The sequence below is a fragment of the Chrysemys picta genome, chromosome 2 (genome assembly GCF_011386835.1).
Source record: "Chrysemys picta bellii isolate R12L10 chromosome 2, ASM1138683v2, whole genome shotgun sequence".
NCBI classification, from domain to species: Eukaryota; Metazoa; Chordata; order Testudines; family Emydidae; genus Chrysemys; species Chrysemys picta.
The window spans coordinates 70,720,932-70,737,636 of NC_088792.1; the positions used below are offsets into that span (position 1 = coordinate 70,720,932).

General features: G+C 41.0%; 1 protein-coding gene across 2 annotated transcripts in view; it reads left to right on the forward strand.

The window, feature by feature from the left end:
- KCNH8 (potassium voltage-gated channel subfamily H member 8) overlaps positions 1 to 16,705 on the forward strand; it is a 356,652-nt gene that overhangs the window by 277,455 nt on the left and 62,492 nt on the right. For both annotated transcript variants that reach the window (XM_008170570.3, XM_065583465.1), the window contains 3 exons: positions 3,601 to 3,798; positions 12,908 to 13,107; positions 15,267 to 15,516. In XM_008170570.3, coding sequence (XP_008168792.2) covers positions 3,601 to 3,798; positions 12,908 to 13,107; positions 15,267 to 15,516 — 648 coding nt within the window. The remainder of the gene's footprint in view (positions 1 to 3,600; positions 3,799 to 12,907; positions 13,108 to 15,266; positions 15,517 to 16,705) is intronic.

Genomic DNA, 16,705 nt, shown 5'->3' on the forward strand with positions numbered 1-16,705 from the left:
GGGACACCAAAATGAGAGCCTCAATGACAGTAGAGAAGTGGGTGGATTGCTACTGGTCAGTCAGGAATTAATTTGGAGTTGGGAAATCCAACATGGGAGCCATTGTCATGCAAGTGTACAAGGCCGTTAATCACCTCCTGCTATGCAGCACTGTTACTCTGAGCAATGTGCAGGACATCATGGATGGTTTTGCAACAATGGGCTTCCTGATCATGACATCACGCAGAAAGTCCTCTTTAGTTTTCCGTGGCCACTTTCTAATTCTGCGCAGCCGTTCAGCCAGCGATAACAAAGAGGGAGGCTGGGCTCCCAGAATCATATCTGTGAAGCCAAAATGCAACATTTTACAGAAGCAGTATTGTTTGCAACACACGGACCACTGATTCAGTGATTTAAAACACAGCCACTATTCACATACCTGTCACTAACTGGGTGACTCCAGGCAAGCACAAGACCCCAAAATGGTGAGTAGCCACGGGGGCAGAGGAAATCAGTGTTCCAGGACTGTGCTGCCCACTGGGCACGTGGCTCTTGGGGACAGCCAGCACTGTAGGGGGGGCCTTATAATCATTACTGTCCTGCCATTTTCCACAGGCTGTGTTCATTATGGAAGATATCTCGCTGCTGAGGGTGAGCAGTGAATCAAGGGAGGATCTTCTCCAAGACTGTGGCTTCCGCCCTGGCCTTTATGCAGCTCGCCTGTGTGCAGCAATGGTCATCCACCCCCCCCAGTGACGGCAGAGTGGCGTGGGAAAGTTACCCTTAATAGGGCAAGAAACAAAGCAGTTTTGCCAAAGAACCTGCAGCAGTGGATTGCCCAGTATCTCCAAGAGAGTTTGGTGGAGATCTCTCAGGCAGATTCCCGTGAAGTGAGGGAGTGAGTCAACACCCTGTTCCGCCGCTCAGACTAGGCATGTGGTGGTACGTGCATCATACAGACACAAGCCTGCTTTCTGCAAACCTCCAGCCCCCAAAAACTCGCTTCAGCAATTCCCAAAATCAAATCCACTTATCAGGGGCTTCCTCTCCTGTTTTCGCTTCGCCAAGCTCCGACAGCTGTGACTGGCTAGCCTCCTCTGGGGTAGAAAAGAGCTCCTGGCTGCATGCATCTCTGACATCCAAGTCATCCTTTGCCTCTGGGTCCCTCTCCCCCTCCACATCCTTGTCCAAGATTTCCTCCTCCTGGCTTGGTCCACTCTCGACTGGCACTCTCGACAGTGGCCTTCGCAGTGGAAGTGGGGTTGCCAACGAGTATTGCATCCAACTCTTTGTAGAACCAGCAGCTCTTGGGCACAGCATTGGAGCAATGATTTGTCTCCCGCGCCATGTAGTAGGCATTCTGCAGCTCCTTTACTATGACCCTGCACTGCAGTGTGTTCTGGTCATTGCCCATTTCTGTCATGCATCATATCATCTGTCTGTAGGTATCATAATTCCTATGGCTGGAGCGCAGCTGGGACTGGACAGCTACCTCTCCCCAAATGCTGACGAGGTCCAGCAGCTTGACATTGCTCCAAGCTGGAGATCACCTAGTGTGTGGAGCAGACATGGTCACCTGGAAAGATGCGCTGAGACCACTGCACGCATCACGGAGCAAACAGGAAGGGGACTTTCAAAATTCTAAAGGAATTTAAGGGGTGGGGCTCACGGTTGGTCACCTGAGGGCAGGGCAGTAGAGTTCAAACCGATGACCAGGGAGCCAAGAACAGGCATTGTGGGACACCTCCCGGAGGCCAATCACAGCACTGTAATCGACCAGGGTGTCTACACTGGCACTGCGGTGCTGTAGCCCTGGCGCAGAAAGCTGTACGCCTCTCATCAGGGTGGGTTTTTTTCTTTTTCTTTTACAGCGCTACAACTGCACAGTTTCTGTGCACTAAGGTCTGGTCTTCACTGGGGGGAGGGAGGAATCGATCTAAGTTACGCAACTTCAGCTACATGAATAATGTAGCTGAAGTCGACGTACTTAGATCTACTTACCACAGTGTCTTCACTGCAGTAAGTCAACAGCTAATGCTCTCCCATCGACTCAACCTGTGCCTCTCGCCTTGGTGGAGTACCAGAATTGGGAGAGCGCTTGGCAGTCGATTAATCGCAACTAGACTAGATGCAATAAATCGACCCCCGCTGGATCGATCGCTACCCGTCAATCCAGCGGGTAAGGTAAACAAGTCCTAAGTGACTTGGCACTGTGTACACCTCAGGAGTTACACCACAGAAAGCTGCTTTACTGCGCAGAAACTTGCCAGTGTAGACAAGGCCTAAGTCACTCTGCACAGTCACCTTATGAAGGTGCAGCGTGCTTTCCACCTATGCATCCTGATAATCCTGCTAGGTTATGTAGATGTGGTGGCAAGGCTACAGCTATGCTTCTCCTGCCTCTTCCCTCCCTCCATTTGGAGTAGCTAGCATCCCACGGCAATGAGGAGGGGGTAGCACAAGAAAACAGGGAGACTGCAGTTGTGGCTAGTCCAGCGTATTAATAGTAATGACTCTGAACAGTCTGCTTTCAGAGGCTTGATTGAACTGTTCTGGTAGATACCAATACAAAGTCACAAAACAGTCACAAAATGTTATCACAATTGTTAGACTTCATGTTTAGAGCTTATTGCCTATTTTGTAGCTTTTCAGTCTAAAGGAATTTCTCCAGCTCCTAGTTTTACTGATCTGTATGAAGCGAGTGGAAAGGATAGATCTTTCTGTCTTTTACTGTCAGTACATGCGTAAATTAACATAATTATTCAAGCATCATGAAGGGTTTAGAATACAACCCAGAAAAGGAAATCCCACCCAGATCTTCTGACAGTGAAATCAGCATACCAGGCATATTATACTGCCCTCACTGTGCATGAATATCTAGGAAGATTTCCCACCTACAAAAGCAAATCTTCCAAAGGGCAGAACTTGGCACTATGAATATTTTTTTTATTTCTGCTCCTTCCTTAATGTGTTGCTCATCTGCCATTTATTCAGATTCTTTGTTCAAGGTTTGCTTAGCTGTCCCTCAATTTGGCAAAAATGAAAATAAAGATTAGATGAGCAATTTAGAAAACAGATTCACTACAGCATCTTTTTAAAACCTTAACTCTGGTTTATAAGGCTTTCTGAATCTTTTCTTCTATACAGAAGAAATGTATACATAAAGATCCAAAATCTTTATGATAATAATTAACAAGTAATGCTTTGCCTCTCAGAAGCTCAAAAAGCTTTTCAAACAGCAATGAATGGAAAGAATGAAATGGAAGTTGTATTCATGCTACAGTATTATTAGATTACTTTTTTTATTTTCTCTGCTAAATTGGATTCTTTGATTTGCCCAATACAGCTGTTGAATGCATCTAATAAACACTTGATTTCAATAAAGGAGTCTATTTTTCACCATATGCACTCATGCATAAGAACAAATTGTGTATGGACATAATTCTCTAAACACCTTATAAGTGTTTGCAGAATTGGAGTTTTAATTTTCATTTTATTCTTGGAATCATATGTAGAATCCAATGCCCTAAATCTTAAAAAGTATGACATTTATCTTACAGAATCTGTGGTTTTCATTATGCTGTTTCTCATTGGACTTTTTTTTTTTCTTTTGCTTTTCAGGTTGGCTTCATGAGCTGGGGAAACGTATAGAGTCTCCTTACTATGGCAATAATACATTAGGAGGCCCGTCAATCAGAAGTGCCTATATAGCTGCCCTGTATTTCACTCTCAGCAGTCTCACCAGTGTTGGGTTTGGAAATGTTTCAGCCAATACTGATGCAGAAAAGATTTTCTCCATTTGCACAATGCTGATTGGGGGTAAGTAAAAATGTTTTGCAAAAAGTCAAATTTGAACAGGGGGGGAAAAAGGCAATGTGAAACTATAATTTGAAATGAATTCAAGTAAAACACTAATCCTAAAATGCCATGTCCTTGATTACATTTGAAATTTCTGAGCCATGATATGGTACATTTTCATTAGCTCAGTAGCAAATTCAATGAATCTGAAACCTTTTTGTGGTATAGTAAACCAACAAACAATTGTCTGCAGGTCTCAATTTTTAATTGCAAGGGGAACAGTAATATTGAATAAAATATGCCTGATCACTGTTGTAGATTAATATCAAAGCTGGAAGGGTTTTTGTTATATTTGGTCTGCTTATTGTTATCTGCTTTTGATTTATGTTGATAAATGTTTGTTACTGTTGAAAAAATATTTGCTCATTGCAGTGGCTTTATTTCTGTTGAGTCAACCCACCCTCACTGCAAGATTCCAAACTGGTTTCATCTTCAAAATGTGGTATACCTGGATCAGGATAAGTGACAGTAATAGAGAAAAGTGGAGAGAGAGTTCTGCAGGTTTTTATACATTTACTTTTGTCTCTTCTCCAAAAATATTGACATTAAAGCATAATACATTGTCATAACTATAAAGGGAAGGGTAACAGCCCTCCTGTGTACAATACTATAAAATCCCTCCTGGCCAGAGACTCCAAAATCCTTTTACCTGTAAAGGGTTAAGAAGCTCAGGTAACCTGGCTGACATCTGACCCAAAGGACCAATAAGGGGACAAGATACTTTCAAATCTTGGTGGGGGGAAGGCTTTTGTTTATGCTCTTTGTTTTGGGGGCTGTTCGCTCTTGGGACTGAGAGGGACAAGACATCAATCCAGGCTCTCCAAATCTTTCTGAACAAGTCTCTCATATTTCAAACTTGTAAGTAAACAGCCAGGCAAGGCGTATTAGTTTTTATCTTTGTTTTCTCAACTTGTAAATGTACCTTTTTGCTAGAGTGTTTCTCTGTTTGCTGTGACTTTGAACCTAAGGCTAGAGGGGATTCCTCTGGGCTCTTTAAGTTTGATTACCCTGTAAAGTTATTTTCCCTCCTGATTTTACAGAGATGATTTTTACCTTTTTCTTTAATTAAAATCCTTCTTTTTAAGAACCTGATTGATTTTTTTCCTTGTTTTTAGAGCCAAGGGGGTTGGATCTTGATCCACCAGGAGTTGGTGGGAGAAAGGAGGGGGATGGTTAATTTCTCCTTGTTTTAAAATCCAAGGGGTTTGGATCTGTATTCACCAGGGAATTGGTGAAGAGTCTCTCAAGGCTACCCAGGGAAGGGAATTAGCATTTGGGGAGTGGTGGCAGCGGACCAGATCTAAGCTGGTAGTTAAGCTTAGAAGTTTTCATGCACGCCCCCACATTTGTACCCTAAAGTTCAAAGTGGGGAAGCAGCCTTGACATACATATTTCATACTAATCAAAGGTGATGCTCTGCATGAGTGGAGGGAAACCAAGTGAGTCACCATTAGACCGCTGTGCAGCACATTGTTTTTCTGGCAGCTTAATTGTCCCAGATTTAGTGGTAAGTATTTTCACCAATGAAGTTTCACTCCAAGCCTAGTCTTCATGACTCTTATTGTCAGTTCAGCAGTGTAAATTTCCACAGTGTAAACTTGACACCAGAGACCATGGTACATGATGAATACCACTGTAAATTATGAATTCACAGCATCCAGCAATGACGTATAAAAATATAAAAAGCCTGATGAATTTTCAGCTCTTTTTCACTGTCCTGGCGATAAGTAGCTGTAATTATAATGAGTCAGACAAGGAACAGTGTCTTATTAATTCCAGCAGTTTCATGAATGCTACAGTTAGTACAGTAATTAATTTTATTGATAACATACAATTTCAATGCTGAATAATAGTGAAAAGGTTAAATATTTAACCTTCAAATGTTCCACATGCATTCAAGGTAGTCAAACAAAACTTTTTGTAGTGGAATACAGGGGGGGATTGTTTTTATTGAGGTAATAAAGAAATATCCATGAGGGGACGATGAAGACGGCAGAACTTCCAAAAACTTACCTTGGTAAAATATAAAGGAACCCTATAACTGCCATTTATTTCCTAGATAGAAGAATATCACTTATTTTCATTTCAAATATCAGTTCAGATGCTGGGGGTGAGGCGGGGGGGGGGGGGGGGTGTTGTTTTGCTTGTGCTTGTTTGTTTTTGTTGGTTTAATTTGCAGACTTTATAATAATCAGAAGTTTGACATTTTTCATGTTAAGATAAGAGACTTCATTCTCCCTGCAGTTCATGGCTATCTTTCACTGAAGTCAGAGAGATTCATTTGAACTCTGTATGATGGGGCACAAGGAATCAGGCCTCCAAACAGTTATTAGCTCTCAGAACAGTACAAAGAGTTAATAATTAATTGGTGTGAGATGCAGATCTTGTGTTTAACTTTGAGGGATGTTTTCTAATACCTGGGTAGTGGGTCCAGTGTGTGTGTGTGTGTGCGTGCGTGTGTGCGGGGACCGGGGTATTGAGGAAATGCAGACGGACTGTCAGATTCTTTCAGGACTATAATGCAGTTGCAATAGAAGAAAACTGGCAGCTGAAAGACAGGTTGAGTCAAGGGTATGTTGGAAGAAGAGGGAATGAACTTGCATTCGGGAAGGGGCTGGGTGGAAGCATATGTCAAGAAGAGAAGGAAGAAGAGGTTGATTTAGAGTACTTTTGACTGAAGGTTTGTGGACATTTAAGTATGTGGGACATTATTTAGGGGACTCAGCAGAGAGGCCAAAGAGGGGCAGTGGAGTTATGGGGCAGTGGGAGGTAATAAACATGGTAGACAAAGGAACTTATCTTCACCTCAGTAGAATTTGTTGAGGATAAGAAGATTCATCTACATTGTTTCAAGGCTTAAGGTATTTTTGTCTGAAAAAATGCGGTTCTCAATGTGCCTTTGGTGTATAATTTTCCCAGCTCTTATATTTTACTATACATTAATGAAATGACTAAAGTCTTGAAAATTAATACTTTATTTATTTTGCAAGATACTTGCCCTGGCGAGGCATTAATTAATAAATCTGTTGGCTTCATATGGAGTGGGTTTTTTTTTTTTTAAAAGCAGAAGGAATAATGTTCTCTGGGTGTCACTGCAGGGTAGGTCAGTTGGGAGAGTATATATCATTGACTAAAGTGTGAATTTATTACATCATTAAGAAAAGAAAGATCTAGCCTTTATTAATAAAGTTCTGTAGGCTGGCAGATAAAGGAAAGGGGAACATTCAGCACAGGAAGAGCCTGTAATTTTTTCCTGTAAGCACTTTTCAAGCATGACCTTAAGAATGGGGGAGAAAAAATATTTATTGATTATATCAGATGCTTCCTTATCTTAGGTTTATGAAACTTTGGTTGATGCTTATGAATTTTACATAATGTCTGTTCTTCAAAGGTAGCCATTATTTACTCTGTATTGATTTTTATTTTATTATACTGTATTCTTGTTTTATTATATCTGTTTGCTAGCTTTGATGTACTGATTTTTTATGAATTTTTCAATTATGGTGTAAGACAGATAAATAATCATAGGAAAGATAAAAATGTCTTACTCCATGCAATATGTGGTCCCAGAGCTGAAGGAGAAAGTAAGTGGATCATGCACAGATAGAATTTTCATGATAAGTAAGATCTTTAGACTTTAGTAGATCCATCTTTCTGCTCTTGACAGGTGAACTTGCTTTCAGCAGCCGAGTCCAGATATATTACAGATTGCATTGTGTTATTACTGTATTTGTTCAGCAGAACACGGCAATAGGGCAGCCATTATTACTGGACACTTTTGGGAACTGTGGCCTTAATCTTTCTGCCTCAGTTCCCCATGTGTAAAATTGGGATAATACCACCCTCTCACCTCACAGGGGTGGTGTGAAGGTAAATTCATTCATGTTTGTGAAGCTTTCCAATACTGTAGTGATGATTCATTAGTCACATAGAAAAGTCCATTTGAAAATTAGTAATTCTGAATTCAGAGAAGGGTTTGAAGAGTGTGCAGCAAATAAGGCCTGTGGCAACACATTGAATGATGATAAAAAAATATTTAAATAACTACCCAGTCAGAGACCATCATGACCACTGGAGATGGCCAGGGTGGGGAGGCGGGGTTGAGAGTCATTGCCTGCCCCCAGTTTTTATATGAGGGGGCATGTCCCCCCACTTTTGAAAACCTAAACTCAGCAGGGATGCAGCAAGGGGGAAAGCCCCCCAGGCTTCTAACCAGAGCAGAGTGCCATAACGGTGGAGCCCCTACCCAGCTGGCAAGATGGAGGGGCAGCTGGGCCATATTTGAGTGAGTGGCATTGCAACCTGGTACACGAGGTTGCAACACCACTGAAATTTGGCCCATTTTGGTTGCTTGCCTCCTCCCACTTTTCCCAATGCCCATGGTGAACATTCTGTCCTGTGCACTGACTGAGGGTCCCATGGAAATAAATATTATGTGATCATGTAATTAGAGACACACAGAAGGCATACACACATGACTGTATGCATGGACACCCTAAGTTTGGCATTTCCTAACTGTTGGCTGCTTGACTTTGCAACAGCAATGTTCTTTTACCATTGGTTTTTTTAATGTTCTCTCTCTCTCTCTCTCTCTCTCTCTCTCTCTGTGTGTGTGTGTGTGTGTGTATTATCTATACACACACATACACATGTTCTCTCACTCTGCAGTCTGTCTCTTTCCATTACATCATACTCATCCCATTTTACTGATTTGCTTGTATTGCCTTGATTTCATCTCAGATCACCTCTGAAACATTACACATTTTATTACGAAATCTCACCAAATGGGTTCTGTGTTTTGTTTAATTCTCTAATCTCCTTTGACAACAAAGGAGCTACTGGTTCCTTCATTGCACTCTTCTTAGCCTATAACAGTTTTCAAAACTTTTCTAAACTAGAGAATATGTTGTCTGTCTCTAGCTCTAGAAGGAAACATCCCTTCTTTCTCACATTCCCCTTGTCTTTCTCTTTACCCACGGAATCTGTTTAAGTTGCCACTTAAGGTCAGTACCATGTTTCTTGTTTATAAACCGACATGTTCAGTACTCTGGGGAGCCTTTCTCTGCTTCCTTTCTAGTGCTGTGAAGACAGATATACCTTAAGAATAGACTCTTATAGAGTAATTAGATTCTTAAATAGTTTTTTCGTAAACAATTTATAAATAGGTACATTAGGTACCCCATTGTAGATGCAATCTAGAACTAAATACTTCCACTCACAACAGACAAGCATGCTGCACACCTAAACACAGACAGATTATGTCTGTGGGCATGCTTTCAATTTTGCCTCAGGTCTTTTTATTACCAAGCCACTCAAGTAAAAAGCTGTGTGTCAGACCTGTTGGGATAATTGGGCCTACACATTTTCTGTAATTTTGAGCGCAACTGTAAAAAGTGAATGAAAATTTATAAAAGGGCACAGTAACAAATCTTGATGGGAAAAAGATACAGAAGAGACTCAGACTGAGTTAGTCCAAACAAAGGCTATGTTTAACTGGCAAGCCTACTTAGTTACTGGACCATGTATGTGTTCATGCGTGCTTCCCATACAAGCACAGAGTGTCCACATATGCTGTGCTGGACACGGGTCTAACACTGTGTATACATATGTCCACACTGCCAACGTTAGTGCTACCATTTTAGGGGTGGTATCCCAAGGTTCTGTGCAGACAGGGAGACACCCTGGGAATCGCTTTGCTTTGTGTTCTTGGTGTTTGTCCCCTGCCGTCACACATTTGTCAATAGCAGTTCCTGATCATATCTCCCCTCACTGTTATTCCCTGCAACACTGGGGTGGGAGACATGGAGCAATGGGATGATGATGTGGTTCTGCTCCTGCTCCTTATCACGGGACAAATGTTTATGCAGTGGAGTGGGCAATCGGCGAGATGCTGGATGGAATTTGGGCAGAACTTTCTGACATATCGAAGACCGCTAACCTTCAGTGTCATAACAATTCACTTCACTCCCATGGTATAAGATGTGGTGAATGCCTCTATTGCCATGGATGCCCTTAAGTGGACTGTCGGTTCAGATGCAGGAGAACCAGCCCAGTGTAGTGGGATCACGTTGTTTTAGAAACCTGGGAGGCCCAGCAGTGATTTCAGAACTTCTGAATGAGGAAACATACCTCCATGGAACTGTGTGAGGAGCTTGCACCAACCCTCCAGTTCCAGAATGCTCGATTCAGGAAAGCCATACCAGTGCAGAAGTGGGTATTGCCCTATGGAAGTTGGCAACACCAGACAGCTATAGGTCCACTGCAAACCACTTTGGGATTGGAAAGTCCATTGTTGGGGTCATGGTTTTGCAGATTTCTGAGGCAACTAACACTGTGATCTATCTATCGATGGTTACCATAAGAAAAGTTCCAGAAATAGCTGGATTTGAGAGGATGGGGTTTCCAAACTCTGCCAAATGGGCCATTGGCAGTATCCATATTCCAAAACTTTTCCTTCCAAAAGGGGAGAGTGAGTATGTGAACCCAAAAGGTTACTCTTCATTTGTTCTTCAAAGCTTAGTGGACAACAGAAGCAGATTCATGAATACAAATGTGGGAAACACAGGAAAGGCACAGGATGCTGTGTAGATTGGGAATTGTACTTGAAGAAGAAAGAAGGGACTTTATTCCCAAGAAGCTCTCTATGGTGTGTCTGTGCTTTGATGCTGGAAGACCAGATGCGAGCTCATGTCAAGGCCCTAGGTCTCACTGAACATTAACAAATGCATAGCTAAAAACAATTTTGCTTACTTGTGTGTTAGTGTTATCAAAATAAATATTAGATGTTAAATTGATAAGAATGTGTTTAGTGTGTTATAAAATGCGTGTGGGATGCTGCATGTATTCTTCTCACTTAGCTATCCCCCCATATTATAAAGTGATAGCAAGCATTTGTATTGTAAACCTCCTGTGATTGTGACTTGTCAAACAGAAATAAGGCTTGTATAATGCACATGATGGTCTCTGACAAGAAGTTATTAAATCCTGTTCATTAAATGCAAATGAACTGTTGTGTGAGATGAAGGATCAAAGACTCTTAAGTGCATTCTCCCCACCCCCAGCTCTCGATGAAGAAGGGACCTGCATGGAAACTTGCCAGCAGCTTGATTTCTGAGGGAAGAAGATACAAAAATGCCTCACAAGAAAAATGATTATGTTCTTGCTATTTGAACTCTCACAGAGACAAAGACACTAAACTAAAGCAGAGATCCCCAGGGTCAATCTAGGTCTGCCCTAAAAGACTTTTGAATGGGCAGATTACTACATCTCTGTCATCTTTAGGGGTCATAAATGACGACTCATATGTTTGCCTGCTTTAACCTGTAAATAACTCTTGTTTCTTTTTCCTAGTTAATAAACCTTTAGATAGTTTATTACAGGATTGGTTACAAGTATTGTCTTTGGTGTAAGATCTAGGGTACCAATTGACCTGGGGTAATTGACTGGTCTCTTGGGACTGGAAGCACCCTGAATTTTTTTTTTTTTGGTGTAAGTGAACACTCTCACTGAAGGACTGTCCGGATATGTCGACTCTCTACTCAGACCTTATGCCACCAGCACTCTCAGCTATCTCCGTGACACCACTGATTTCCTGAGAAAACTACAATGCATTGGTGATCTTCCAGAAAACACCATCGTAGCCACCATGGATGTGGAGGCTCTCTGCACAAACATCCCACACACTGATGGAATACAAGCTGTCAGGAACAGTATCCCTGATGATGCCACAGCACAACTGGTTGCTGAGCTCTGTGACTTTATCTTTAGTCAGCACTGCTCACTATTACCCAAGAAAATGGGGGGATTGGGATCTTTGCAGTTGGGTAAAGGTGAGGAAGAAAAGAGTTCAGTGCATTGTGGGAACGGGGGTGGAGGATAACTGAAACTGGAGACCTGGTACCTTCCCCTTACTCCCAACCACAGTGCAGACTGGCATGGGTACGAGGCCATGCCACAGCCTGAGGTGTGTACTTACCCATATCCGACAGGCATGGTAGCTTATTCACCCTCCACTTGCCTGCAGACATGTGGTTCTGGAGTTTAGATGTGAACAATAGGGGGGTTATATGGCACAACCATGTGCATGGACACATGTAGACATAGCTAGAAAGGCCTACTGATAAAACTCAATGACTGTGTTAAGAGCATGCCTGGTAAGCAAGTGTGGGACCAGAAATCAATGAGCCAAAATTGGTGCATTGGAAATTAGGCCTAACTGGTGGACAAAATAATGAGGAGATGGGCTGTTCCAACCATCAGTCCATTTTGAGGTCCCTAAAGAATGAGAAAAATGAGATGTCAGCTTCCATCATGGCTGCTGCTTCCACCATCTACTTCCAGACCTTCTTTGTCCTATTCTTGTGAGATGTCCCGCCCAGACTGAGCCAGAGAGGGAACCAGATGACATTGCCCCACCTTCACCAGCTCCAGCTGAATCACGAATGCCACCAAAGCAGTTCACACCAAAGATTTCACACCAAGTATCTAAACAAGAGAAGTGCCAAACAGAGGATAGATATAAAGAAATTTGGTCACCCTTTTTAATCATACTCAAAGTAGGAGGGTTCCCCACCCAGCAAGCCAGAGTCTTTAGCCCAGGTTCTTTTAATATTAACCTGATCCCGAATAAGTAATAAGTAATGTACAATGTAGTATGCTAATGTTTTATTGCAACTTTGCCTTAACAGAAAGTTTGTAAATGGCTTTAAAAACAAATTTATTTCCTGAAGTTTTTAAAATCTCTAGTCAGATAACAGCACATGTCAGCATCCATTCTGACCTAATATTATAGATTTTTTTTTTTTTGTACAAAAGTTCTGAAATGCCATGTCTATCTCCTCTCTGGTTTGGTTAACATGCTGTCAGAGTAGCTATATTTACTTAAGAGTTTTATTGTTAAAGTACTGCTCTGTGTTTCAGAAGGTGTTGCATTCTCTAAAACTTCATTTTGCCTATTTATAAGTGAAAGCTTGGATTCTGTGAAAATTGTCCTAATATTTTCTATATTGTATTTTAACCATAATCTGCAAAGTCATTGCATCCCGTTGTACATAATTTCTGTTCTCCCCAGCTTTGATGCATGCCTTGGTGTTCGGAAATGTGACTGCTATAATTCAGAGGATGTACTCCAGATGGTCCCTTTATCACACAAGAACCAAGGATCTAAAGGACTTTATACGGGTCCATCACCTGCCACAGCAGTTAAAGCAGAGGATGCTTGAATATTTCCAAACCACCTGGTCTGTCAATAATGGAATAGATTCCAATGAGGTAATAATCAAAGTGGGGCTTCCATTGGCTTCTTAGATTTGTTCTAATTGGTTTTTTTGGTTAAGATGGTTTTATTCTGAAATTTTATGTGAAATCACACACCAGAAAGAATGTGCATAAGGAATAAAGCTGAGTTTGTTATCCCAGAGGGGATATGTAGGTTGTTGAACCATCTGTTTGGAAATATCAGACTCCCTGAAACTACAAATCCAAATTTCAGTAGGCCACCTAAGCCCACCATAATTTGGAAGCACTGAAGTACCATTCAGCAGGGGTCTTTTTGATGATGCCCTGAAACAGAGGAGTTTCTGTCCTGCACCAAATGTTAAAGTATCCATGGCACTTTTCCTAAGAGTAGGGATTTCTTCCCTGTCCTTGACCAAAATTACTACTTCCTCCATCCTTACCCTCTCTTCACTGTTTGCAACCTTTTGTACATAGGTGGCTGCATTTCATGGATGTTGTCTGTACAGAGGTTGTGAAACATGATTGGATCCTTTAGGCTGAAAGTCACTGTCTGAATCTAAAATATACTTATTACTTCTTACATTTTTTTAACGTTAACTAATTACTGAAGAAGAGTAACATGAGTGTGAAAGTTGGAGAGAGAATTCTGGTGGTTTCTTTATATATGACTCAACTAAATCGTTTATTATTTTACTCCATAGGATATAATGACTTTCCTTGGCCCAATGCTTGTTTGAACAAACCATTCCGGTTGAACATTTAATTGTCATCATAACATGTGTCCTTATAAAATAGCTCCAAAATAGCCTCAATAGCTCCAAAACCAATATAGAAATAAATGTGAAGATTTTGGTTTCAGAACATTCCTTTTGAAGTTTTCTTTTCTGGTGCACACAGAAAACACAAGGGGGTGGGATTTTCACCAGTGCTAAATGACTTAGGCACAAACTGGGAGATTTTCAGAGGAACGAATGCCAGTTACTTCTTCCTATTGACTTTCAAAAAGTTACTTAAACACTTTTTCTGTCTCTCTCTTCTCCCCCCCCCCCCCAAAAAAAAAAATTCTTGTAGTGCCTTGGTGGAAGAAAGAGAATGTTTTATCAGTTTTTATGCCACCCCTATATGAAAAAAGCATCTATGAGCAGAAACATGTACTTATTAATTTTCCTCTGCTGCACTAGATCTGCTAAGAAACTGACATCAGAACCAGGCTCAAAACTACAATGGGAGCTTGCCTGAATTGGGACTGAGGAAAAACTAGGAAGAAGTATCCACCCTTTGCCTTCACCAGGGTTTTGCGCTGGACATGCACCTCATTCCACCTCATCACCATTCCCTTTTCCCCCTAACATCCAGTGTAACATCATAGAGGGAACTCTGCAAGGGGGAACCTTATGGAGGTTTTATCCCCCATAACCACTACCATGGATTTTACCAAAGAAGTGGGCAATATAGGCCTGAATAAGGATTGGTTAAGGATCTCAGGAACTGGACCACAGTAACACTGTTTGCAGTTAGGGTTCCTTGGGCGGGGTGGGGTGGGTGTGATATTCACGGTAAAACTCCATGACTAAACACACAGTTTAAATGGAAATACATTGATAGCTGCAAAGGAAGGGAAAAGTCTATGATTTGCAGCTTCCTATTTAAAATGCCTATCTCCCATTCACACGATACATGATATGAACATTTTAAGAGGACTCTATTGCAACTCAACAAAATTATCATCACTTGTTTCTGCCCATGCCATATAGGCCTAGCACGAATTATTTGTTGTTTTATTTCTAGTTGGAGTCATTGTGCCAGGCATTGTTGCCACAAAGAACATACAAATAATACAAAATAGCTTATTTTCTTCTATCAAAAAGCTGCAAGAATTGTGTGTGGGTTTTGTGCACAAGGTAAACTTGTAGTACAAATGTATTTTTAATTACCAAAAAACCCCTTAATATATTATAAAGTATCCCTGAAATCAGTGGGTGCTTATCTGTGTAAGGACTCAGTAAGAACTAACAAAGGACTGCAAGATTTGGCCCTCTATAATGTGTATTTTACTTTAAATATAAATGCGTAAGAGAAAACCTAAGCATAAAGGCATTGTGTACATTGCTAGTAACTCAGATCATTTATGCAAAAAAGTCAAATAAATTATTTTACACTTAACATCAATGTCATTTTCCCTTTTTGGACAGCTTTTAAAAGACTTTCCAGATGAGCTGCGCTCAGACATCACCATGCACTTGAACAAGGAGATTCTGCAGCTGTCCCTTTTTGAGTGTGCCAGCCGTGGTTGCCTCAGGTCTCTGTCTCTGCATATCAAAACCTCCTTTTGTGCTCCTGGGGAGTACCTCCTGCGGCAGGGAGATGCCTTGCAGGCTATCTATTTTGTGTGCTCAGGTTCCATGGAAGTACTGAAAGATAGCATGGTGCTGGCAATTCTTGGTAGGTTAATGTTTAACATCTTCAAAGAAAATGAATAGTCCTCTAATGCAGACAATACTGTAAAGTTAAATGTTAACAAAGATAAACAAACATGTCCAGAGAACACTTAGACCACTGCTAACTGATAGATGAGTGTGTCCTAGCAATATTGATAAGAGATGTGCCAAAACCAGGTCCCTAGATCTACTATACATGCAACACAAATATCCCTTTCGTTCTGAGTTAGATTCAAGACTAGAAGGGTCCTATTTTTAGTTCAAAAGAGGCCCAAATTGCATGAGTGATGATCTTACAATAATTCATCGTTCGAGGCAAAAATCTCAAGAAAACAGCTCTCAAGATGTTGGCACCATTAAATCTAATCCCAACCCACAGGCATAATTCAGCTTTAAACCCAACCCTAAAGTCATGGCCTAACCCTAACCCAAATCAATGTAACACTGGGGTACCCTGACCCATCTCTAGTAAGGCTATGGAGTTAAAAACAGTCTTGTCTTTTAAGCTTATCTTTGCTATCAGCTTTCAAGGAAGCTAATAGCTATAGCAGAGAGTGGAAATAGGTTCTATTCTAGGATCAGCCACTGGTTTGCTATATGTCACCTGTTAATCGCCCCATGTTTCAAGTAATTGCAGTAACGGGGCCCAATCCAATGCCCATTAAAGTCAATGAAAAGACTCCCATTGACTCGTGTGGATTTTGGATCAGACCCATCAGACTTATCTAGTTCAGTATTTGTAAAGCACTTTGATATCTCCAGATGAAAGGTGCTATAAGTGTAAAGTATTATTTAATGTGAGTTGTTAAGCCCCTTTTGTAATTTTAGAATATATTCTTACATTTCTAAGTGTCACAGCCTTGAATAGTCATACAATACAGAGACAAAACAAATATTTACTTTCTGCTTTACTTGCTGTTTTTGTAGGACCATGTTAGACCTTTGACATTACTGATCTCTATCTTGATAATTGAATTTCCTTTATTTTATTATTAATATACATTTAGGGGTTAGGTATTTTCAAGAAAATAACTATAATACATTTCTTTGTTTTATAACCCTTTAATTCCATTAAATTGACAATCCAAGCCACTCCAGACCATTACTCATTTGTAATTAGGAAGTTTAAAAATGGCTAGCATTTATTGGATCAGCTAAACCAATGCTATAAAATAGGGTGTAGAGAAATGATA